General features: G+C 42.1%; 3 protein-coding genes across 3 annotated transcripts; 1 reads left to right on the plus strand and 2 right to left on the minus strand.

Moving 5' to 3' along the window:
* Nucleotides 1–247: 247 nt before the first annotated feature.
* Nucleotides 248–4,647, minus strand: myoz1a (myozenin 1a). Its single transcript, XM_034151799.1, has 6 exons — nucleotides 4,430–4,647; nucleotides 2,638–2,724; nucleotides 2,240–2,424; nucleotides 1,519–1,789; nucleotides 1,136–1,301; nucleotides 248–1,055 (listed from the first exon to the last, which is right to left on the minus strand). Exons 2-6 carry the CDS (start codon nucleotides 2,720–2,722, stop codon nucleotides 824–826), a joined length of 939 nt encoding a protein of 312 aa, XP_034007690.1. The 5' UTR covers nucleotides 2,723–2,724; nucleotides 4,430–4,647; the 3' UTR covers nucleotides 248–823.
* A 1,164-nt stretch (nucleotides 4,648–5,811) lies between these two features.
* Nucleotides 5,812–26,356, plus strand: si:dkey-174i8.1 (arylsulfatase I). The gene is made up of 5 exons (XM_034152633.1): nucleotides 5,812–5,867; nucleotides 16,837–16,963; nucleotides 22,166–22,840; nucleotides 23,673–24,005; nucleotides 24,365–26,356. The coding sequence occupies exons 3-5, from the start codon at nucleotides 22,542–22,544 to the stop codon at nucleotides 25,449–25,451; spliced, it is 1,719 nt and encodes a 572-aa protein (XP_034008524.1). The 5' UTR covers nucleotides 5,812–5,867; nucleotides 16,837–16,963; nucleotides 22,166–22,541; the 3' UTR covers nucleotides 25,452–26,356.
* On the minus strand, nucleotides 7,525–17,232 carry synpo2la (synaptopodin 2-like a). The gene is made up of 4 exons (XM_034152632.1): nucleotides 16,888–17,232; nucleotides 13,488–13,639; nucleotides 12,552–13,270; nucleotides 7,525–11,288 (listed from the first exon to the last, which is right to left on the minus strand). The coding sequence occupies exons 1-4, from the start codon at nucleotides 16,987–16,989 to the stop codon at nucleotides 8,683–8,685; spliced, it is 3,579 nt and encodes a 1,192-aa protein (XP_034008523.1). The 5' UTR covers nucleotides 16,990–17,232; the 3' UTR covers nucleotides 7,525–8,682.
* Nucleotides 26,357–26,749: the final 393 nt, after the last annotated feature.

Below are 26,749 nucleotides of genomic sequence, written 5' to 3' on the forward strand. Positions count from 1 at the left end.
TCATACTTAAATACTTTTACTTAAGTACCATTCTCGATGAAGTACTTTTACTTGAAATTGAGTAGTTGTAAAGTACTTTTACTCAAGTAAGGAATCTGAATACTTTTTCCACCACTGCCTTAAGAAATACTTAGATTTTAACTCAATGACGACTATTAAGTCATAAAAAATGAAAAATGTATAAGGATCCTACGACTATATTTAAAAAATAGTTAATAAAATTGGTAAGGATTTTTACATAAAACCATTTCCTTTGATATTTTATTCACTCGACAAGAGAATTGTTTCAGTTTTAAAGTGTTTATTGTGGAGAAAGTGTTGGTAAGGTAGGGTGAATGATCAGCATGCATTGTGACATCATTGTAGGGTTATCACAGTTCCACAAATAAACAGAAATCCCTAACAACAAAAAGACCCTGCATGGTAAATAACAAATGTGGCAACAACTTGACATCATGACTGTGCTCAACAGTAAAATAGCCTAAATATATCCTTCATACTTCATTAATTCTTTCAAAATCTGCAACTTCTCCCCAAAAACAAAGCTTTTCTGACAAATCAATTGTTTTTACTAAACTTATAGACTTAAATAAACTTTATGTTTCATCCTCACACAAGCTTTTTTATTTGCCTTATATGCCTTAAGACCACGTACAGAGCAAAAAAGGAACATGACCACATTTCATATACACTTTCATTTATCCACACTGAGGGATCAAATTCATGAATATAACAGTTAACCGTAAGCTCTTCTGTTGTGTACAAGCTAACGTGTTTGCAAGCATTCATGCAAAGTCAGTGTTATCACAGTATGGATGTTTCTTCACAGCTCGTCGGTCTCTCCATCGAAGGGCACAGCATCTGTCTCCATATGAATGCTGCCCGGCTCACCGTTGCCCACCCAGCCAATAGGAGTGCGGTTGAAGGAAGGCCGGCAGCCGATTTCATGCTGGTACACCATCGCGGGTTCAGGCTCCTCTTTGGCCTTAGGTTCTGGCATCTGGAATTTCAATAACTGATTGGCCTTCTCGAAACCGCCAAACGGGATGGCAGACCTAGCAAAGCAAGGTGAGAGGATTATTGAAGCCCCTTCTTTTCGAAGAACACCTAAAAAGTCAGGCCGTGTGGGACGTACCTGTTGAAGCTTTTGTACTTGCGCAAATCCTTTGGATCACAAGGACCAGCCATTCCACCTTTCATAGTTGCTACCAGAATTTCATCCCCCTTCATGGCCTTCTCCCATGGCGACACGTACGACTTCAAAATAAGCATCGTCTTAGATGCATCATCGCTTCCACCTCCTGTGAAGAAAATATCCACGACTAGAGCATAAGACACTCTCAGCTTAGTTGGTAACATTAAATAAAGTTTTACAAATATGTTCATAGACTTTGGGCTGGTTTCATTAATATTTGTGATGTTGAACAAAAAAGTTCAAGAGTCTCTCCAATAGTTTGGAAATGTTTGACTATGAAACAGAATCCTTCTACAATAAAAAAAAAAATACATGGTACCTACCTTTAAGTGGAGACCACCCACTGTCTCCTTCTCCACCTTCTTTCCCATGGTCGCCCCCACCCTGTCCACCTGCCCCTGCTCCGTCTCCTGCTCCTGCACCTGCTCCTGCACCTTTGCTTCCAGGCTTGGGAGGAGGCACTGGAGCTCCTCCTTTGCCGTGCATCCCTACAAAATTCAGTCCAACCTGTTTGCTTACAAAATGTCCACCAACATTTATGATGTCACCTCTCATCTGACCTCCCAGAGAGGGAACAAACTTCTGGAGGTCGTCCTGAAAGAAAAATCATGGATATATTAATGACGTGACATCAATTACTAGGTTTTATCTTATAAAAGTTAAACCTGGAAAGGCTTTACTCAGAACTCTCAGTGACCATTGTAGGCTTTATCTTCTGCCAGTCAATTTGAATATTTATCGAGCTGGTTTGATTGATCAATAATTATCTAAGGGTTTTAAGATCAACTTTAAAACAAAAAAAATCAAGTACATTTTTGTTGTCCTACTATTATGTTTCTTTCTTTATTCACTGTATAATATGAATTAAACCAAGTATTTAATTAGGACAGATTAATGTTGTAAAGTGACAAGAATGTATGTTTCTTCAAACATTGCAATACGTTTCTCTGTTGAATGTTGTGTGTGCTATTCAAATTGTTTCGTATATTTATAAATCTTTTTAAATGAATTGGATTTTGTCATCCCCTTAAGTTTTGATCTCACCATAGCCTCACTGCTGAAGATGTCAGGGTTGTTCTCGTAGATGAACCTATCCACTCTCTTCTGCCTCATCCTGAACATCTTGGAACCTTTGTTGTTCTGCAGGGAAAGCTCCTCCAGCATGATGTCTTTGGGAGACCTGATCTTTGTTCCCAGGTCCAGCTCGGCTTCTGGATCTGACTCATATTCTAGGTAAGGAACATTTGAATAAGTGTTACATTTACAAATGTCTTAATGTGGAACTAAATGTTACCAAATAGTCTGGGTGTCTCTGTAGTGATATGCAAAACACAAACAAACCCTAACCCTAACCCTAACCAAGTATTTTAAGACATCATTTTATGTTAACATGAAAAAGCTGCAGTTAGCATATGGAAAATGTAACTTTATGCCAGCCTTACCATCCTGAGTGATATGTGTTAGGTCGGTTATGATCTTGGCGAGATTTTTCCGCTTGTTCTGCGGGGCAGGTTTTCCCAGAGGCATGACTGGAGGATCAGGAAAGACAGGGAGTTAGCAGTAACAATATTATGGTTACAAATGATCAAATGTAATGTTTCATTCCTCAGCGATAGAGCGTTATCAAAGTGAACCTCTTTCCCAAGAAACAAAATAAAAGTAGCTTCTCAAGAAAACATTTAGTTATTTAGCAATCAATTTAATATGAATAACATTGTTTCTATTTCAATATGTGGGATTCAATGTAGCAACTTGAGGAACTTGTGCTCAATGTCATCTATCCTATTCGAAGGATTGACGGCAATGGGACTACATCTGTGTAGGTGCAGGTTCACTCAAAGGTTAAAATTAAATAACGGGAGTGTTTTTATATTTAGTTTCAAGATGCATTCCACGCACAAAAAAAAAGAAGAACATACTGCTTTACATTTTCCTTGACCATAGTAGAAACGTATCTAGATCCCTCTTTAGTCTCACCACCTACCTACAGCATCAACAACCCCTGAAAGTGAATCTACGGGATCGTAATGTATCAGACACGCACACAGTTCAGAGGGGCCCTGCTCCTTTTTTAAGTTCAAGGGAGATGTCAGTGCCCTCAGATTCCCCACATTCCCAAGTGAAAGAAATGTCTGCTCCAAAGGAAACATATAGCTGAATGTTTGTTTCAGAACTGTTTGGGGACAAGACCTGTACACAGACAAGACAACATTAACCAAATCAAAATGTGCAAGTGCCAGTGCCATTCTACTGCAGTAGAGGTGAAGGCCTCATGATCATAAAATAGCATCTGATCATATTCCCAAAACTGCGGCCTGCATGGGAACATGTAGAAGGGGAAACTGAGGGCATTACTTTGCTCTCTCATATGACGTGATATCGCTCACCATTAAATCCCTATAACTTTAACAACCATATTTCTTACAACCTCTGGATCCTTCCTTTTCTAAGGATATGCATCTGGTGTTATACATTATAGTTTATTTTTTTACAGTTTCTTGTCTTCTTATCGGATAGGCACCTTCAGCTCTTAACAGTTTCTTTAAGACCCAGTCGAGTAGCAAAACATCACATCTACTGACTGTAACTCAACCCACTGCAGCTATTTTTAACTGCTGTTTCAAGCCAAGACATTTAAGCGACATGTAATGCCGTCATTTGGCTATCAAATAGGCTTGACACAACCCTAAGGACACAACTCAAACCTCCCGAAAACAATTCTGAGTGAATGTTTGGACCTCTCTCAAAACACAAGTGATAGCTCGGGTTACTGTAACTGTTAATGTGAAGGGTTCTGGACACTGTTATAGTTGCCTTAAATAATTACTAACTTAGCCTTGCGCTCAGATTTACCTCCCCCCCTGTCAGAGATTGGTAACACCATATAAAATCTTAGCAACGCCCACCAAGAGGGATGGTCAGCACATTCACCCATTCCTCTGGTAATTTTAAGACGTACGATGAAAATGTAAAAGCAGCAAAGTAACTCCTTAAGTCCTTTTCTCTTAATCATTGGTGAAATAGAAAATATTTCAATCAAAAGCGAGCTATAATCTGGTTACTGAGTTGTTGAGCACCTCTTAGATTAGATTCTCTGAGCTCAGCTGCTCAAACCACACAATTTATGATTGTGAACATCTTAATTGCCTCTCTCCATTTTTTGTAGTAGCCAGAATCCAAATCCAAGTTGTATTAGTAGAACAAAGAACACCGATGGGATGCAAATCCACTCACCGGGTTATTGTTGCAATCCTGGGAGGAGAGACAGACCTATAAATACCAAACAGAGAAGAGGAGACTCAGGGCCCGATGCTGGTGATCTGGATCACACGTTTACAAATCCCTTAGTGCCTCTGAACCTACGTATGGCTAGACCCAGTTCCAGGGAAGTGCAAAACCCACCCTTCACTCAGATGACAGATCTTTGAGAGGGATGGGGGTGTGGGTAGCAGCAGTGTTGGTGTCAAGACGGGAGGAGGAGGAGGAGGTTAGGATAGGGCTTGGGGGGGCAGAGGCAGGGGGGAGAAGTCTCTGTTGGCCAGCTGAAAGTGCTGATGGGGGGAACAAAATCATTCTCACAGATGGTTCAGAAGCCTATATTTAGTAGCAAATAACGAGGGGAACAGAACTCGGCTATAAGATCACCTCAAAGGACTCTGGGGGCTGTTTAGTGGTACACACAAGTACACAGTGCAACTTTAATGTGTGTATATTAAGACCCTGACAAAATGAGGGTTGGCTCCTTTACTCCCTGCATTTCTCCAACCTGACAGTAGATTGTCACATTTTCTGTTTCTTTGAAGCGTTAACTTACTGGACATGATGGGCATGTGACAAATACATTTCAGAAACTCTAACAATGTTGGCATGGCTTGATCAGATTGTGCAAGTGAATGCAAGGCACTGAGCATCATAAGGCCAATAACCAATGTAGGCAACACATGTCTTGTCCTGCAATATTCTTTGTTATGTGTTCATAATAGAAGCATTTCAAAATCTGCAATCTGAATGCAGAAAGAATTTCAAAACTTGAGTGGAAATCATGTGTCCACATTTCCTCAGCTGTACCCTTTGCCCATTCGCCTAGGACATTCCTAGAAGAGGGACAATAACTTCTGTTACCTCAAAGCTAGCAATGTATTCTACACCACTATTTCATTTGCTAAATTCTGTATATTCCTATGATATTAGAAAAACAAATTATAATTCGAAAAATAATGCATAACCCATATTTCAATGAAGTATCATACATTATTGTTTACTTCTAAAATGTTGTCATGTTGTAGCAAGTTTTTATACTTTATATTTCAGAATTTTTTGATCTTTTCAAAACATTTTAATATTTTCTGAATCAGTTAAGTTAAGTAGAAATTACAATTAAAGCAAGGACCTGGCAATATATATTTTCTTCTATAAATAGTCCCTGTCCACAGAGCCCTGTGAGTGCGCAGGTTGGCAACAAGATGCTTTTCTGACTGCATGCTCAGACATGACTCCACAGCACCACTCAGTGGCAGATGTTAAATCATGGAAACGTGACTTCTGAAAAAGACCACTCCATGACTGACGCTCCTGAATTCGGTCCTAAAATGGCATTTTCTCTGGTTTCCCTGCAGGCTCTTCACCTAAGACTCCACCCAGGGACTTATGGACTTTCATATAGCATACAAAGGTGCGTGAAGAATCTATTCCGCTCAACACAGAATGAAGTAAAAGGTTTCAAATTGTTTTTATTCTTGAACAAATACAAGCAATTGGAGGCTCTATTTGCTGAGGTAATAAACTGAAGTGGATTATTAAGTCAAATATAGACTAACAACACGTAGATGTCGTGTGATTTAAAAAAAATTATGGATCCAGTTTCACTTTTTAAGCCTGAATTGTCTACAGAAAACCTATTCCAGGTTACTATTCACAAAGATGCATCTGTAACTATCCGGGTCAGTTCTCCATTAAAAAGAAATGAGACTGAATCAAAAAGTGAGGGGAGTACCGTCAATTTAAGATGAATTTGAGTATAAGCAATCTGATTTCTTTACGTATGTTGTCTAGGTAACTCCTCTATCTCTCTCTCTCTATCAATTCACGCACATTACTTGACCTTTTACCCCAACAATTTGGCCCAGCCTGATGTCATAATCTTCTATTTTCTTAAAATCAATATTGCGAATATTGTAATTATTTTCCGCATCAAAATGTGCCGGATCCAACATGATATTGAAATCTACCTTGGAGCATCCAATAGGACTATTGCTCCTTTTGCTTTCTCTTTGTGTTTAGTTCATCTCTTATTTTGAATAAAGAACTAAAAACAAACCGAAGTATTAGGCTTACCTGGCTTGACAGAAGGCAGAAAGCCTTGTTGCTTTATGAAACGCTAATCCCAATTTATAAATCTATCACCTGAACACTGTGTTACGTTTATTTAGTCATGTGCAGAATGTCTCTCAGGTGGTTATTGTGTTTTGACCCTTTAAATGTATAGTTCAACATACATCATTCATTCTTTTATTAAAACTGATTTACATGTAACAGTTTCATTAATATTATCATTTACTGCATGCATGTACTACATACAAATAAAAGGGCAGTATCACACAATTGCAGCAGGGGGCAGTGTAAAATAAGAAATGTCAAACAACCAGAGGGCTTTCAAATCTAATTATATTCCTCTAAAAATGTCTCGTCTCCTAGTCAGTATAATCTTCTAAGCATCAATAACATTTAATCGAGTTATATTTAATCAACCACATTTAGAAGCATACATTTATCATATTTTACACCTCAAAATAACTATGCCCACATTTTCCGTGGCCATACTACAGTAATATGAGAACAAAAAGGAAGCTAAACAGAAAATATATTTTAAAAGTGATAAAAAATAAATAAAAGTATCTTCCAAAGAATTCCACAACTGAAAACAACAAATACATTCCTTTGTTCCTTACTTGTTTAAATTAGCATACCTAGTCTTTCAAGGTATATAGCCATTACAGAAACCATTGTTAATAAAAAGACACGAGTTTGTGCCTCAGTTTCTTTAAATCAAAAACATCATGTACCAAACGTTCCTGTCCTTCTGCTGTTAACTTCTTAAGGCTGTGGGATTTCCTAACTATGTACAAATCAACCATGAATCCCAATAACAAATGGGCTTATGACCACATCCGTTATCTGCCCTACCTACAGTATATACTGCCTAAACCCTTCTCCACAGCCACTCTCCTTTCTTGAACCCTTTTATCAATTCTGGTGCCTCTCATTCAGTTAACTTCCCCTTGCACCACATCAGATTAAATCATAATTAAACAAAACCAAATACACATTCCTTCATCTGTGTTATTTGTTTAATAAAGTTAAGAATTTACATATATCTGCAAAGATCACACGGTAACTAATGAGGCTCTGGTGTGCCTAATGGAAGCTATGATATCCAGTGACAAGTGTACATTCATTGACAGCCAGGGCACTTGTTGAATGTGACCCATACTGAAAAGATGGCATTTCTCTCTGGCTATAGTGAGCAGAGGTGTTTGACACAACCTTGCTTGCAAGAGCAGACGTTCACATATTGTTTCAATGTGAAAATCAAGGAGTTTACATTTTGTTTTACAATTTTCAGCTGGTCATGCATTATTTAAACCCCTGGACAAGTAGGCATTATTGTTTTTTTCTTGACAATGCTGCAAAAAACCAGGGGTAAAAATACATTTTTGGGCACATCATTTAGTAGGACATGTACTGAAAAACAGAATTAAATGTTCAAAGTTAGATAAAATAAATAAGCCTGCAACCTTTGCTTTATGATCCCCCATCTGTCGACATACTACAACATTTTTCTCAGTGATTTTAATCCTATTGTCAGAATCGCAATAATTCATTTTCAACATCTTTCAGACATTTCAAGTTTCAAAGAATATTTCAGTACAGGCTCTGTTTAGATCTGCTAAATGAGTAGAAAGAGATCTCCAGAAACCTTACACAAACCTCCCCCAGGACAGGCATATGGTTGACTATACAGCATACATTATGTGCCAATATACTCTATTGTATTATTGTCACTCGGATATATGTGTGATTAAATGTGTTAGCAGCAAAAATAAACTTTTTAAGCAGCATTTTGAAAAGGAAAAAGACGTGTATGACCTCTTATCATTATTCAAGTTCTAACTTCACCGGCTTCTTGATTTCTGGACTTGAATGTTACTTAATTACTTTTACAGCTGAATTTGAGACTTAAGTAAGCTTATGTTTATTTATTTGCCACTATTGATCAATGAATTGCCCATAGTAAGTTGTCAAAGCCTTAGCACAACCCATAACCCCAAAATATTCAATTAACAATGACTTTAGAAGAGAAAAACAGAATATTGTCACATTTGAGTTACTAGAACTAATGGATGTTTGGTATTTTTAACTTTAACTATGAAAAAATGTGTGTAGCACAGAAGGATGTCCAAGTGTCATAGTGACTGATTTCCTGGTTTTCACATTGCCCCTGGCCTCCAGACATGGGGCTTAATGCCTCCCTTGGTGGCAACAAAACGTGGTTTGGGTGCCTGAACTGGGGCGGGCTTGAGTGACGGCAAAGAGGCAAGAAAACTGAGTTCAGGAGCGCTCTGGAACTGCTTGGCTGACTGGAGCCCACTGGTGTATGATACTGGCATGTAAGGTGTAGGGACTGCAGGGGGAAAAGGGTGTTGAATAGGGGCGGCAGAGAACGTTGGGAGGCCAGGCAGTCCAACTGGTTGGGAGGGTGTTGAAGCTGGCATTGGGGCACTGAATGGTGCTGGGTTTCCAGTAAAAGGAGCAGGAGGTGGGGAGATCATACCGGAATAAGAAAAACGTTCTCCGAGGCTAGTAGCCGAGCGGGGTGCAATGACCTTGGGAGATAGAGAGGGAGCAGACATTGGTGTTGGTGTGGAGAATCGTTTGACCTCAAAAACACGAGCTGTTTTGATGGGGATCTGCTTAGGGGGAGTTAATGAGCTGCCCACCATTGTTGCTGTTGTGTAGTTACCGTACTGCAGCTGCTGCCTCTGGGCCTGGTAAGAAGGCATGGCTGAAATATTAGCAACACTGCCCCCATAGTTGAACATGGCAGAATTGAGCTGGTAGGGCTGCCTTCTCATGACATCCAGAGCTTTGATGCCCTCTCTTTGGGGGGCACTTCTACCCATGCTTTCTGGCTTGCTTGTATTCCTTTGAGGCCCTGTAGGGATAGAGGGGACCAGGAGTGGGTTGTAACCAATGGGTGGAGGAGCACGGACATTTGGGGAGTATTTCCACTGAGAGGCAAGTGAAGTATTGTTGGAGAAGTCAAGAGATTGGGCTGCATTGTGCGAGGCCACTACCTGCTGGTAAGGGGTCTCGGGTGGGGTATCAACTACATACATACCCATCCGGCTCTGTCTGCGAGCAAACAGCTCGGCCCCCTTACCCCCTGCTTGAAGAAACTGTGGGGCTTCATGGATGACCCTAGGCTTGGGTGCAACTGGAGGAGGTGCTTTTCCCATGCCAGCCTCACCACTCCTCTCCTCCTCTCCTGCATCGTCAAAGGTATCGTCAGGCGGTGGTTGGCCATATTTGTGTCGGGTGGACCTGTCATCCAGGTTCTGCACCATACACAACAACTCAGGATTGGGGGAGTGTTTCTTGACCTCTGGCACATTGAACATAGGTTTGGGTTTGCCACCACGGCGTCGAGAGTCGTTTAATATTCCTGTGCGACCTAATGGACCAGGAACTGGGGTTGGAGCTACAGCTTCTGGCTGATAGACAACCGACACTGGGGCCATGGGATATTGAAGTGGACTTGGCTGAGCAACTGGAACTTGAAGTGGAGGCGCTAGGGCAACTGGGTCAGGTGAACCAGGGTATTGATATGCAGGAGGAGCTGGGGCTGAAGCCATTGGTGCGTGTTGAGCTGTGGGCATTGAGGGCAAATACACTGGGACCCCAGCTACAAATGGAGCCTGGTAAGCTGCAGTTATTGCTGGTGATGAGTGCATTTTCTCTTCAGAGGTGGAAACAGCTGGATGGTAATAGTTAACAGGAACCTCTGGTGTTAAGGGAAAGGGACCTTGAGGTACAAAGGATGGCTGAAAAAACACTGGTGGTGGGCCAGGGGGGAAATATGATGTGGCATTCATGGCTAGCTCAGAGGCAGTGGAGAATTGTGATGGCATGATAGCGGCTGAGGCAGGACGCTGGCTCGTCTTTGTGACAGAAGGTCGGAACGCTACAGGGGCAGTTGCCGCTCGAATGCTGATAAAGCCAGGAGTAAAAGGACGAGCCGTTCTATTGAGAACATTACTTGAAGGTTGTTCTGGTAATGGTGTTTCTGCTGGTGGTGCAGGTTTGTTCAGAACAGTCACTGAGGCGGTGGCTGGTTTGAGGGCCACAGGTGGAGGGGACATCATCATGCTAGCCGAGTAGGATGGGTCCCCATTAGACATGCCATAGGTTGCAACTTGACCTGGAGCCTGAGCCTGATTTTGCTGAATGGCTCTTAGGCCAGGTGGTATCATCTGCTGAGGCTGGAGGTCTGGCTGCATCTGTGGTTGAAACTCTGAATGCAACTGATATGCCTGAACCTGCCCTTGGACTTGAGACTGTGGAGGAGCCTGAGGTTGTGCCGCCTCTACCTTCTTGGCATGCTCAGCAGCCCTCTTTCTCTGCTGCTCAAACAACTGGGCGCCCTTGCCTGTAGTGTCACTCAACCCTGGACTTGAAGCATCCTCTGCCCTATCCACACGACCTTCAGTGCCTGCAGTTGCCCTCTTCTCCAGCATATCCAAGTAATCACTATCCCAAGTTGGGTCAGGAACTGCAGAGAAGCCATCCTCATCAAACTCTGATTCGCTGCCAGGGAATACCCCATCCTCCTCTTGCGAGTCCTCACACCTGTCCTCGTCCACACTACCAAAACTGGTGAGTGTGTACTTCTTGGAGCGCTGACGCCTCTTTTTGAACATCAGCACCCCTTTGGAGTGAGGGTTGGGAGCATCAGTCAATAGGGACGCAATTGTTCGACACTTGCTTTTGGCTTCTTTGACATGCTTGTCTTGCAGATTATCCCCTCGGTTCAGTTCTGCAAGATATAAAAGCCATAGCTTTTAGGAGCTGTTACACAAAAACATGTCATTAGTACTAGTAAGGTCAGAGAAATTAGATTAAACATTTAAACCAAGAACTGAATCTGAAATGAGCATGTAAACCTGTCTTGACCACCATGCCTTCAACAGGCATTCATCCCCTAACGTGCAACAGAAGCTCCGTGAAAATTCCCTGCATGCCTTCAGCTTCTCACATTAGCTGGGGTGAAGGATACATTTGCACATTATTAGTCTTATGTACTCTGACATCCAACCTAGCGAGGACTATCGGCAAGCTAGTGGAAAGTTGCATGTTGTAGGTGACTGGAAGGAGAACTTCAAAGTGTAGTCACAACATATCTTTTAACTTGTTATGGTATTAAGAAGATTATCATAGATATCCTAACCCTAGTATATACTGCCACATGAAGGGAGTTCTTAATTTGTCTAGGACAGGGTTCCTAAGTAGGACATTAGAATGTTAAACCTTCTCTCATGGCAAGAGAGATTTACAGGAGTACATATATTTAAGTTCTTAAAACAGCCCACTGCCTTCAAATAGCCCTGCTCTGTCCTTTTTATTGGTGCTCGTTATGGATGATAGACTGCATGACCCGATGTAAGAAGAAAATGTAACGAGTTGTATAGTAAAATAAAGGACAGCAGCAATAGAAAACAGAAAAAGAGAAGAGAAAATGAGAGTATCCCTGCTTTGCCACTTGATACCTAAAAGCAGCTGTAAATGCTCTTCAGTACTCCGAGAATGATCGCTGGGGTTTTCCACACATAACTGAAGGTAAAAATAGTAAACCATACCATCCATGCTCTTTTGCCAGACTAAGCTTAGGTTGACACCCGCTAGTATGAAAACATTTATGAATGTTTGGTTAGAATGTGGTTGACTGATCAAATGACAGTATGACACCGTAGTTTCACTGATTAGGACAATCAGAGAAAATGCTATTCCTAATGGCAATATAATAAATGTTAATCAATAAAAAAAATTGGGAATCAATGGGCTTTAAAGGGTAGTGAATCTGCTTTAAAACAAGGCGCTATCTAGCTCTACGATGAATATTATAAATATATAAAAAACGTTTAATAGGGAGTGTTTTGTGAACTATAAATGTACTTAAATGTACTTCTTACTTACTTTTCATTCTTGAACCAAACAATGTTACTTATCTGGAATGTGTACTTAATTGAGGAAACTGTATGTGATGCACACTCGGTCATGATTTTTCCTCAGCCATACTTACTAGCTTGTTTGGCCTTTTCCATGTACGTGGTTGTCAGCTCCTCATCAATGGGGTTATTCACAGGACCCACCATGGGTACAAGCTGGCTGCGGGATCCCAGCAGAAGAGCCTCTTTTGCCCTCACAGGGCATACCAGTGGCACATTGGCTGCCTCTAGAAAGCCACTGTCCTCCTCTTGTACTCCATCCCGTGGCCCCTGGTCATCTGCTGAGGAGATGATGGAGGAGGTCTCAGTGGATGTCTGGGAGGACCACAGTCCTGGAACAGGGGGCTGGTAAATCACCTCCCTCCGTGCCACCCCCGGTAACCCTCCTCCTCGCTCTCCATCTCCCCCACGTCCATCCAACAAATGAGGATAAGCATGTGCATCTGGAGCGCTGTCATAGCCACTCATCTCTGATGTCTCCCCGCCCTCTGGGGAAGCTCGTCCTGATGGTTTTCCTGGGTTGGGGTTGTTGGGGCTGCGCCGTTTCTGCCTTCTCTGCCTTTCATAGCCGGCCACATCTGCATCACTGTCAGTCTCACCGTAGTAAGCCTCACTACCAGGTGGAGATGTCAAACCACTGGTTATGGAGGAGTGGCTACGGTGGATTTCACGGACGGGTGCGTGGTGTGGGTGGTTGGGCGACATGGCACGCAAAGCAGCACGGTACTCTTTGTCTATACGGGGAGATGGGGCACGGGTCACAAGCACCACGGACTGAAAACCAGCAGGCACCCTGCAAACAATTACAGGGTTTAAAATATTGATGGGGCCATAGTTGAATGTCTTATATGTAATTGTCTAAATCCTACAGTAAGTATGATCTTAGCACAAGCAGAAGAAACATTTGTTTGGAAAGACATTTGATGCAATCTCAAACTATTACAATGGGGGGGGGGGGGGGGGATGATGGGTAGTCACTAGAAAGAGTTTTATTTTTTTGTTCCTCTGACCTTTTGACCCGGATGTGTAATATCCCAGAGGAGCTGTCGATGAGATCCATGGCCTGGGCATGAGATAGCGTTCCACATGGCTGATCATTGACAGACACCAGTTCATCAGCCTCCCGAAGCCCAGCCCTGCATGCCTTGCTGCGTTTACGCACCTGAACAAGTAAATAAAGGCACAATTTCAAACATTAACATAGACGACAAAACTCTAAACAAACAATTTTTTTAAGGGGTATATCAAAATTATTTTTGGCATATAGTAGATCCTTTTTTAAGTCTTTTGAGGCATGATTAAGACCAATCTCAAGTCTCGGGACTTGTAATTAAGGCCACGTTTTAGGTATACAGCTTTGGTTTGAAAAGCTGTTATGTACAGTAGTTATTTAAAGAGGATATAAAGAGAACTGCTACAAACACAAACACTTCTTTCTTTTGTTTAGCCTTCGTAGCTGAAAGGATAGAAAGAAAGCCTGACAAAGCTATGCTGATGTCTTGTCTTGGCTTGTGACGGTGACTGACAGAAAGCAGCTTTTGTCCTGACAGCTTGATCTTGCTGCAAAGATATGCCACATAGTGCAGCTCGAGGAGGGCACTCGTACACACTTTAACTGGGAAATGCCAGCCAGCAGCCATCTTCATTTGGTGCTTTGCTATTTGTGCCGCAGGTCTTTCAGGACCATGGCGTAATGCCCACCCTAAATTGCCTCAGGTCCGTGCAAACCCTGTCAACATAAATTAAACAATAAATTAAAACCGATATTTAACCATTTTCAAAGAAATTGACTACAGTGTTGAATGCACTGTGAGGGCACTGCTATGTGGAAATTAGCATTCTATGTTAAATTAAATAAAGAAATGTTCAGGTTGACCAAGCAAGTTTTCTTTCCAGCTATTCTGGTTTGCCTGTAATGAAATCCCACATCCACATTTAGCAAAGCCTTTGAAAGTGGCTTGTGTCTGCTTGAGGGACAGGATGTCAGATAATCATTCAGTCAGTCACCTTGTGGATGCAAGTCATAACAGTTATAATACACACACACACACACACACACACACACACACACACACACACACACACACACACACACACCACATGGTCTGATACACAAATACACAAACTAAACACACGAACACGCGCATGAAGACCCACAGGCACAAACCCAGGTCTGACACACCGGCTCTTTCAGTAAAGCCTCAAACTGCTCCACCTGTCAGGGATGGTGTAGTATAAGACCTGACAAGATTACACTTTCCTGCTCTCAGGGGTGAAGAAGCATTCTGTTTTGGATGGTCATACAGAAGCAGCTGTTGTCCAGCACCATGAAGTTAATATAGTGTCCTGTGGCTCTGTGTACATATTACCACATTCTGCACAAGTCAACAACATGTTGGATTAGAGGAGTTTAAAGAGGAAACATTTCTAAAATGCTAACCATGCTAAAAAATATTGTAAGAAGGAATTGTTTCACCAACATGGTTTTTATTGTCTCTGTTTCCACTAGAGATGCATGACTGGTAGCACATTGTATTACTCATAAACAAACCAAAATAAGCCTCTTTGCCAGTATAGTAACATATTATATTTACCATAAAGACATGTTGAGGTCTGTAAATGAAAATGTCTCCTTCAGCAAATAAAAATGGTTGTACCAATATAGTTACTTTAACTTTAACAGAGTTATGCATAATATAGAGTTACATACTGGAAATTACGATTCATTTTTATAAAGTTTATGATAGATGAAGGTATGCATTGCAAATGATTCTGTTAAACAGGCTTCTCCAATACCTCCCACCAACCAGAGTGATCATTACAAACTCTGTGTTTTCTCAACCTAAAACAACGTTAAATGCCTCAACAAAAGTTTTAGGCTTTGAACAAGGTGCTTGAGGTCCTTGATGAATATTTAGCGATCAGGATTTATTTTCAATGAACCTACAAAAAGAAGTTATACAGTCATTTCCGTGTAGCAACATACTGACTAGTGCTTGATGTTACATTTTGAGTTCTGAGCTGAAATACACACCTTGGCTGACCCCGTGACATGCTGCTTCTTAACCAAAAATAGCCACCTGTAAAAGTAGTTCTGCTCAGTCAACAATTATTGAAAGTGTGTGTGAATATATGCTTTGTGTCATACAGGTGCATCTGTGTAGGTGTACTGAAACATGAACTACCATAACTAGCAATAAGATCTCTTTGTATAAAGATTTCTTAGAGGTGAGAGTTGGCCAATGTCTTTTGAAACGGGAATGATAAGGTTGATCCAGGAGCAATGGCTTTTCCTATGTTTCTGTCAACCTGTTAAGCTTTCTCTCTCAGCAGTACTATTATTTGCTGCTAATTAATACTTTAATCCAGTATACATTTCCCCTTGCGCTTACATGTTAATCTTTGCTTTCTCAAATGGAGATCAAAATTCAAATCTGGACTGCTTCGTTGGTGCCAAATGTGGGGACCAAAATAATTTGCTTATGGTAGTAAAATGAGCTGAGAGTTATAAGGTTAAATATTTCCTTTGCATAATATTCTATTTCAGAGAACGTCTTTAAACAAGTTGATATGAAAGTTCTTGTATTTAATCTTGGAAAACATTATGGTTTTAGAATCTTACATCACACACCAATGTAGCTTGAGTCTGGCCTGGACCATATTGATTTCAAGTGGTCCAGACTTTCATGACATGCATTGCTCACCTGTGAGGTGTCTAGTGTTACAACAGTGTTTCCAGATAAATCTCAGGTAACCTGCCAGCTCTAACATGACCGTGCATGGCTGGAGTGATTTGAGTTTCTTAGTTACGTAGTGGAAACAAGCTTTTTGAGTACTGCTTATGATCACTGGGGAATGGTGTGTAGTATTGAATTAGCTCCCCACAAATAATGACCTTAATATTCCTGAAATCTCTGCTATAACGTGCATATTTCACTGCTCAAATCGTAACTGAAAAACAGCCAGTAAGTAGCTAAAAGTTTCAATTATCCATTTCGAAAATACACATTTTCAGGTTTATATGACTCTAATGTCAAGACAAATTTAAACTTCATGCATTTAACAGGAGAAGCAGCTTTCAGTCGAAGATATGCCACAAGGTTGCCCTCCGCTCCCAGCTGAACAGGACGTTTAAAGTTCAACCAATCAATCAATCATTGGTGCGCCTCTGCATGAAGACCGATCTCAAACAAGATGATGACTCACATTCAGGCCCCAAACCAACCTGCATGGCAGCCAATATTCCATTCCAACTTTGTTCATAGTTTTTTAAATCTCCACCTAATATATCCCAGCCGATGCTCCACTTCTCTCCATAGAAACTGATTAATCTGACACGGTTTTCTTCTTTCCATTTAGCAAACCATGAAACGACTTCTTCAGTCTGACGTGCTGATTGACCTGCCTTACCTTGGCCACCTGCAGTGGTTTCTGATGTTCCACACCTCCCTGGAGACGAAAGCCCCATGGCGCTCCACCGGACAATGTAATTATCACTTCCTCTGCAACCATTGTTCTGCTCTCTATGTCTTTTTTTAGCTTCTCTTCTTTTTCTTGGTTATTTTCCACTCTTCTTTGGTTTTTGTATTTTGTCTTGGGGGCCCTCAGTATGTTGGCCCCATATTCAGCGGTCAGGGCCCCCTCAAAGACCTCTGACGTGCTCTTTTTCCTGCCTCACTGTCCGGACGCTGACTTCTCTGTGAGTCCAGCTCTAAGGCCAATGCTCACACCTGAACACAATCACGTGCACACACACTTCTGTGCGCCCACCCATACACAGAGTGGGCCAAAGCAGAAGGAGAGGGAGAGAGAAATATGATGGGAGGGGGGGGTCTGGGTCTGCTTACAATGAGGAATGCCTACCCCAAACGAGCGAGGGGAGGGTCCAACGCAACACTTGTCCTGTCACTCAGACCTATGCCACTGGGTCGCTGATAGCCCATCCAAAAATAGGGCACCACCAGCACCTCCGCCGCTTTGCCTGCTCGTCTGCAGCCCAAGGGAAAGTTAACATTCAGAACGTCCAAATGGCAATGTTTCATATCAGGCTTTACAACATTCAAGTCATGATTAACCTTTAGCAGGGTCAAAGCAAATCTCAGGGCTGTGACATGCAATGATAGAAAATATTGCTCTTGATCGTAACATTCAAATATCCTTTGATTTACACCAAGGGGGGCCTACTAAAATGAATGATGTAGGCAATTCATGGATTGACATTGGTGCCGGTTCACCTGCTGAGGCTGCTGTGTTTCCTGCCAGATCTTTTTGAACTAATTACATTCTAAGCTGTCATCACGGAGCCTTTAGGATACATACTTATGCAAGCTCTGGATGAACAGCTTGCATAGCTACACTGAAATATGTCTAAATCCACAGTGTTAGCTAAATGACAAGTACTATGAAACAACATGCTTGCATGTGTACAATTGATTATTATCCTGTAGAAATGTTTGATACAAAAAAAAGAATACAAAGAAATGATGATGTTTCTCGCTATAGGCAGATGCTGATTCATCCCACAACCCATTGACTTTTATCCACATTCTTACAACAAGCCAAACTCTTAGTCGTGGTGGCAGATGTGGACAGTATGACAAATACATTTAAGCTAGGCACAAAACTAAAAGTCTACATCCAGGCCTGCAGCAGTGATGAGATTATACTAAATGCTAAAATGCTCTAAATTACTATTGCTACTGTAGCAGGCTGATGATAACCAGGTGTTTATGTTTTTTCATTTAAAAATGTATTTATAAAAAACAACAAACACCTCAATCTCCCCTGCATACTTAGTGTCAGCATTCACTTCCTTTAATTATGTTGTATTTTCCATTTGTGGATTGACAGGCCTTTAAACCTGTTGATAGCGGCTAGATCATCCCCTAGCTGGAAAGGCAACGCTGCCATTATCAATGCTGCAAGAGGTTACCAATGATAGCTGAACCCTTTGGCAGCCTCGCTCTGCAGCTGTCTCTAGACCTCAGGATAGTAACCAAGATCAGTCCTGGGTCAGACATTCGCAGAAAATGTCCCCCTGTCTTCCTTAATATGATATCTAATAGAACACCAGAGTTAAAGCAACCCAACCACACACATACTACATATCCAGTTTATATCACATTGGTATATCCACAGGGATAGTGAAGTATCAGATATATCTGGACAAACATGTTGCTGAAGATCAGTTGTGCCAACTACTCCCCCTAGTGGTTAAAGGTAATACATAAACTAGCCTGCATGTCACCACATGCACAGATCATATCTGCCTAACATGTTTTCAGACATGAAGAAACACGTCTGCAACAGTGTTTAAGCTAAACAAAGATTTGAGTGAAGATTTGGTTGCAAATTCTGAAATGTCAAACTAGATTAAAGTGAGTTTACAGACATTTCTAAAATCATCAATTCCCACAGTCCAAAAAACCAACTTTAATTTCCTCCTAATTCAGTTTAGAGAAACTTTCTGAGTCTGAAATCAAAAAACATTTACATACCAATGCCAGCAGAGACATTTGAACTCTCACAATTAACAGACTATATTCAATAACATACTACTGCAGCTAAACCAATACAACGTGTTGTTTTATGTCAGCGACTGTTTCTCTGTCAAACTATACTAAGACACTGCATTGCAGAGAGCTGTGGCTTCTGCCCGCAACAAGTCAGGAAGAGGTCTGCCAAGTCATTCTGCCCTCACAGAAGTTGGCTGTCTTTCAAGAAAAGCAAAAAGGTCAAAATCCATATGCAGCCGCATGGCATTCCCCTGTGGCTCCATATGTTTTTCCACTCCATATGCTTTCTATTGTGGCATCAACATGAGTTAAAGTAGTGTGTAAGGGTTCAGCGATGACGGCTGTGGCTTTAACACAGGAAATGGCAGAAGCTGAGTGTTTTTTCCAGTGAACATGGGCAAACTGTTAAGTGAGGCGGCAGCTTGATCCTTCTCATGTTCCCCCTGTTAATCAGTTTGTGTCAGACTATCTCTCCTCTCATTGTTTTCTCTTACATTTGTCTTTCTCTGCCTTTTGCACCATGTTCACTATGAAGAGCATCTGACACTTTCTTCTCTCTCTCTTTATCTCTCTGTCTCTCATTTGTCTGTTTAATGACTCGTCTGTTGGGCAACTTGCCTTTCCAAGATGACCCTGACAGACAGGTTTGTTGAGCGGCAGTGGGCACAGACCCAGTGCCCTTTACCGAGGCATCTTTGCCAGCCTGGTAGACACTGCCAACCCTGCCCACTGGGTCGGTGAGGTGAAAACGAGACTGAAATATTAGTATGTCAATAATAATATAAGCTGAGCTTTTTCAAAAAACGTATAGGTAACAGTTGTAAATAGAATCATGGCATATTTATTGTTGTATTCCCCCTCTTTCTAGCTATCAATCTGCATGTAATACGCCTTAAATCCTCATGGTGGTACCCTCCACTGACTGTACCACATTCATACTGCACACACATTGAACTTGTGTGATCCCTTTCATTTTTGATGAGTCAAAGCTAGCACTCACCCTGCTCAGGGGAAATGTTTGATCGGATGGAACAACCCAAGGAGCTGTAAGGTGGAGGAGAAAAAGTTTACCAAAAGTTTGTGAGTTAGTTTGACACAAGGCCACCACCATCCTCTGTGTGGGAGGTTTGATTGATGTGAGGACACTGAGTGTGTCCCCCACCCCCTCAGTTTCATGTTGTCAATCCATCATTGAGTAAGGTGAGGAGAATGGAGAGTGGATTGAGTTTCAGCTGGCTGGAAGATGATCCTCAAGTATTTCAGCAAAGCCACGGCCTCCGTCTGTGTCACCTTCAGGGCCGATGGGAGTTGCAGAGTTAGCGTGATGTCTCAGAGTTCGGTCTAGACTCAGATCACACTGTCTGTGTGTGTGCTTATTTGTATGTCAGTAGTATATCGTTTTAGATTATCAAACAGTAAAGGAAATTGTCAAGTCACATAATCTTAAATTAATATAAAAAATGGCTCTTTTAAAAAAAACGTTATAACACGCAAGTCATTTTCAGATCCACGTTGACACAAACACACACATGCTCAAACACACACAGTCCCACACTCCAGCTAAACAGAGTAGCTCCAGATTGAGTGAGTCACTAATTCATTGTCATGAATAAATCACATTCACTGCTACTCTCTTGTACTCTGCAACACTGCCTTTTCTAAAACACACCAACACACACACACATTGTACATCCTGTACAAATTACGCACTGGGCTACAGTAGGTTGCATCCTTTGCCCTACACACTGACAACTTTGCTTCACTGTAAAAGTGCATTAGTGGATAACCGAGTGTCCTCAAAAAGCCTTTCTTTCAAACTTTTTTAATGTTTCTTTTCTTTTTTATTACAGTGAAGCTTTTCATCATTCTGCCATCTGCTGACAACACAGTACACAATCATAGTAAAACATCATCTATATAACATGAGTTTTCGCTTGTATCACTTTTCACTTTTTGACCCTGACAGACAGTTGATAAACTAACACAATACCTTGTTCTCTGCACTCCTCAAGAAGACATTTGTCACTTTTACAGCCCCCCCCCCCCCTCTCTCTTTCCCTCTCTTAGCAGTAAAGAGGAGTTCATGTCACCCTGCATGTCCCTAAGGCAAACTGATGGCTACACCCAGAGACCCAGACGAACACACAGGGCAAGACAAAGTGACTGCTCCTTGTATGCCACTTTGTTTATGCTGTACTCTCTCATCTAAGAGAGTGAGCCTTGTTTTCTTGCAAATTATGCCTTCCCCGTCTCACTGTAATCCTTCTTTCTTTCCCCCTTTACAGCATCCCTCTTGTCATTTTTACTTACTGCTTAATTTCTCTTTTTTATTCCTTTTACTGCCTTTTATTTTTTATAAAATGTATCCCCCCCTCCTTATCTCATTGTTATTTTCCCCTCCCTTGCCATATAGATCTCAATCTCTCCAGCATACGCCTCCATTATCACTGTGTGCAAAAAGCCTGTTAAATTTCCCACAGGGTAAAGCAACAACAAAGTAGGAAATGGATGTGTATGTATCAGAGGCATTGATTTCCTCTCATTATAATGGGAAGGAGATGGCAGTGAGGTGAAGGCTAAAAGGGCTTTGGTCGATACATTCTCATCACAGAACACCGGATGTTCCTCCCTAGTCGGATCAGTTGTATTGCCCGGCACACGCAGTAATTGTCATCGGGTGACTCTATTAATTGAGCAGTATCAGGCAACAAAAGACAGATGACGGGGGTTATTTTTCATCAGGGATTTCCAGTATAGTTTGGAATATGCAGTACGGGAAATCACAGTGGAAGTACACGCTGTGGTTCCTATTATATCATTTTAATAGGAGTGGCAATCAGAAAAAAAAACAGTATGGACTGGAAGAGTAACTTGTTCACTTTTAAAGTGTTTTTAAGAAAAATTGTTAACCTTCGGACAGGCAAGAGATCAATAAATGAACTGAATTAAATGCCAAACTATTATTTTAAGGCCCGTCTGTTATCGGTGCATTCATTTATGCACTAAAGCTGTTTTACTTTGCCATCATGAAATGTTAAACTCCCTCCTGTAATGTTGGCAGTGAATACAGATTGAGTTTGTGTTTTATAATGTCCGGCTATACTGTAGTGTAGACAGTATAGTGTATATACAGTACATATACAGTACCTGTCTGGTGTGTGTGTGTTGCCCAGGTCTTCCCAGCCATGGTGTGAGGCGCCTGGAAATACAGAGGAATGTAGCAGGGTACTGCAAAAAGGAAAGACTCTCTCTCTCTCTCACATACTCACACATGCATTACCTCTACCACCTTCTTGCCCATCTTAGAGACAGCATTTTTTTCTCCACCCACCACAGAAGCTGGCTCAACCCCATCTCACAAAACCATGGAATAAGCCCCAGAAAAAAAACGACGACTCTCACTTAATGGGCAGATAAGACCTTCGGACGAGCTCCTCGGACACACAGATCTGCCCATTTTCTGCAGTAGCGATCTGGAATGAGATTCACGGACTGCAGACTAAGCAGAAAAGAAAACAGACAAAATCAGGCTTAAGTAGATATCTGGAGATGAGGGGAGGCTTCTGCTCTGTGCTGTTCCTGGTGATTGGGGGGACCTTGCTTAGTGGTTGCCTGGGTGAACACAAGTCTACGGATGGCAGTTTTGGCAGAGATGGGGTGAAAAGAGCCAGGCCCCCGCACCTCATCTTCATCATGGTGGATGACCAGGGTTACGGAGACATTGGCTACCATGGCTCAGACATCCACACTCCTGTGTTGGATAAGCTGGCAGCAGAGGGGGTCAAACTGGAAAACTACTACGTGCAGCCTATCTGCTCCCCCTCTCGCAGTCAACTCATGACAGGGCGGTGAGTAACTACCTCATTCTTACAATAATATTACGATGTGAAAAGGATTCAGTTACTGCATCTGCTCTCGTATGATGGGATTATGCACAGGATTTATAGGCTTTTTGTCTTTTGTTTACATCTCTAATGGTCTATTCAGTAATGGATGGGGCAGCTTTCAGAACAAGAAAGGCCGTCAAATAAAAGCACCAACAGTAGTTACAAGATTAAATACTCAATTATTTATCCTATCTAATCACTACAACAAAATATACTCAGATTCATGGATGGAGATAGAAGAAACAACGAGATAATTCCCACTTTACTGGAATATTATTACCCTATTTTAAGTCTTATTACTGCAAATAGTTAGATCAAGATGTTTTGTTTTGTTTACTTTACAGTGTGTATACTGCTGGAGAGGTATATCACTGACAGCTGTCTCACATCATTACATAATCGGACTGATCGTTACAAGCTTCAACAAAACCCACAGTAAAATAAATCATAGCTATTTGCAAAGCACCTTGTACATTTAAGTCTGTTCTGTTGTTTGATCCTGAGTTTTTGTTATCTCTGCTGATTACTGGACAAATGGCAACATGAACAACACCAACATATTTTCAGTGCAGATTAATAAAGAGCTTGAGGCATTTTGCAGTTAGAAAGGTACAACAAAAAAGATCATAACAGTGTACTTTTATTTATATATAACATTAGTCTGTAACTCCTATTGTCTTGAGGCTGTGTAACAATATTAGTCAAGGATGCAATATTTCTTGAATCATTTATGAAATGTCCCACTATTGTGTTGTATATATCTTATCAAGACACTTGCCACTTGTCTTACCAGCTACCAAATTCACACCGGACTCCAGCACTCGATCATCCGATCACGTCAACCTCTCTGCCTGCCTGCGGACGTCCCCACCCTCCCAGAGCGCCTGGTGGAAGCAGGATACGCCACACACATGGTGGGGAAATGGCACCTGGGCTTCTGCAGGCCGAGCTGCCTGCCGACCGGTCGGGGCTTTCAGAGCTTCCTGGGAACACTGACTGGCAGCGGAGACCACTTCACCTACCGGAGCTGTGACGGAGCGGAGGCTTGTGGATTTGACCTGCATGAAGGAGATAAGCCTGCCTGGAAGATGGCTGGCAACTACTCCACCCTGCTCTACGTAGACAGGTGAGCATCAAGGTCATCATTTAATGAAACATATTCAAATACAAAATCAAATGTACTTTAACATTTCCTTGATCCCATGTCTGTGATGCATTATAATTATACTTATAATGTGTTGTTATTCGCCTATACTATACTACTACTATAGAACTGTATAATAAAAGTTACAAGCACTCATAATTGTTCATAATGCTCCTACAAACTGCTATATAATTTGTATTTATGATCCCTTATAACTATGATTATACAGTGCTAGGAGCTAATTGTATCTCAGTATGTTTATAATGCATTATGAACATGCGCATCATAAAAGTGTCACCAAAAACGTATAAAACCTTCCACTGTTCCCTCTGTTTTACCAGAGTGAAGCAGATCCTGAGGAGCCACGACCCCCTCAAACCGCTCTTCCTCTATCTGTCCTTTCAGTCCCCCCATACACCCCTGCAGGTACCAGATCACTTTCTGCATTACTATGACTCTCAGGGCAATCGTCTCCGGCGTCACTACGCAGCCATGCTGAGCTGCCTGGACGAAGGCGTTGGAAAAGTAGTTCAGGAACTGAAGACGAGTGGGCTTTACCAAAACTCAGTACTGATCTACTCGTCGGATAACGGAGGGCAGCCACTCTCTGGGGGGAGCAACTGGCCGCTAAAAGGTGGGAAAGGAACCTACTGGGAGGGGGGCATCAGGGCTGTGGGCTTCGTCCACAGTCCCCTCCTGAAGAAGAAGGGTGTAGTCAGCAGAGCACTGATCCATGTTTCAGACTGGTTTCCTACATTACTGGGGCTAGCCGGGGCCCCGCAGTCCAATCACAGCCTAGACGGTCACGATGTGTGGGAGACCATCAGCAAGGGCTGGCCTTCCCCTCGCACTGAGATCCTTTTCAACATTGACCCAGTCTCCAGGAAGCCTGGGGAGCCATATGACAAGGCGTTGGTACTCAATGGATTTGGGATCTGGGACACAGCCGTAAGGGCAGCCATAAGAGCTGGAGACTGGAAGCTTTTGACAGGAAATGTGGGTGACGGGGACTGGATCCCCCCACACGCTCTTCCCGGTGGTCCAGAGCGATGGCAGAAACTGGAGAAGCGCCGCAATGAGGTGGGGAAGTCAGTTTGGCTGTTTAATGTCACCTCTGACCCCTACGAGAGGTCCGACCTGGCAGAGGTTCATCCAGAGGTGGTGAAACATCTGCTGACTCGGCTGGCAGAGTACAACCTGACAGCTGTGATGCCCAGGAACCCACCGGACGATCCCATGGCTGACCCTGAGCTCCATGGAGGGGTGTGGAGCCCCTGGCTGGGCCTGGAGGGACAGGAGGGGGATCATGGAGAGGAGGATGGCAGAATAGAAAAGAGGATGAAGATTAAACACTGCAAAGTATGCAAACTAAAAGCCTTGTTCAGAAAGGTGACCTCACGCCTGGAGAGGAAAGCACTGTTCTCCTAAACATCTCATCCAGAATCAATTATTAAATGTTTTAATATGCTTCAAATGAATTAGATTTGAACACATCTAAAGGTAAAAATGTGAAAACCTGTTTTGAATGGCCACAATCAGGGGGCAACAAATGATGCGTTGGGACACAATCTATCATACAAATGGATACAATTACAGGCAGTTGGTAGATAGTCTCTCCTCAAAGGCAATCATGGTGGTGTTCTTTGGTTTTGTACGATTTTGGAAAGTTGCAAGAACCAGTGGACATTTTACAACATCATACATTTGTTGGAGCAGGGTTTTCAGATGGTTTCCAATTATCTAATTCCTTATTTGAAGCATATGGAAGGCTTTACCAGCAGGATCTGAGATGGAAAAGGCGGATGGAGACACAAACAAAAAAACAGACAAGCATGCAGGTCAGACAGACGAGATAGAGCCACGATCAAATACTGAAAGTCGGCAGATAAACAGGCAGCCTGATAGAAAAGCAAACAGGGCTGTGCTGAGCAGGCGGACTCACTCAGTGTCCTGCAGCCAAACTGCAGCAGGGTGACTTTCAGCCATTGTAAGACAGCGTTGGGAGCAATGTGTGTGTCATTGTGCATATATGCCAGTACCCATGAATAGTTTGAATAATACAAATAGAGTTTGTGCCTTTGGAAATGAGGCCTGAAGAAATGGAGGATGACTTCTCAATGTCTCATCAGTCTGACACAAAGACTTCTGCGAGGGGCTGTTTTGGTCAAATGTCATCTTGATTTTTTTGTTTAGGGGCTATACTATTCACTTCTGAAATTGAAAGATCTCTGACCGCAACACGATGTCCAACAGAGGTCAGTGGCTGTTACTATCATGTAACTCATTTACTGTGTTATCAGAGGAACCTGATTGAAATTATCTAAATAAAATCATGTAAGCAAAAGGCCGGCTCTGTTGTGATTGGTCAACCACTTAGAGATGTCCCTACCCGTAGCCTATCAAGTACAATGTGTTGGAGCGCTATAAAAGCGCAAGTGTTACATTTTGATGTCACTATGTTACAGAAGTAAACAAAGGATTCCAATGGTGGCGTTTCAGGCAGGAGGGGAGTGTGGGGGAGAGAAACTCCCTGTGGCGTGAACTTTGGGATTTTAGCCTTTGTAGCCTATTTACATGCACACTACAGAAAATGGGAAATCCAAATAGGGCCCCTTTAAGGTAAGGGAAAGATGTTCAATGCTTTATTAGTTGACCACTCTTAAGGTTAGGAAGACATTGTGATAATGCATAATAAAATACGCGAGCTCCCCACTCCCCTGTTGGCA

The sequence above is a fragment of the Trematomus bernacchii genome, unplaced genomic scaffold (genome assembly GCF_902827165.1).
Source record: "Trematomus bernacchii unplaced genomic scaffold, fTreBer1.1, whole genome shotgun sequence".
NCBI classification, from domain to species: Eukaryota; Metazoa; Chordata; class Actinopteri; order Perciformes; family Nototheniidae; genus Trematomus; species Trematomus bernacchii.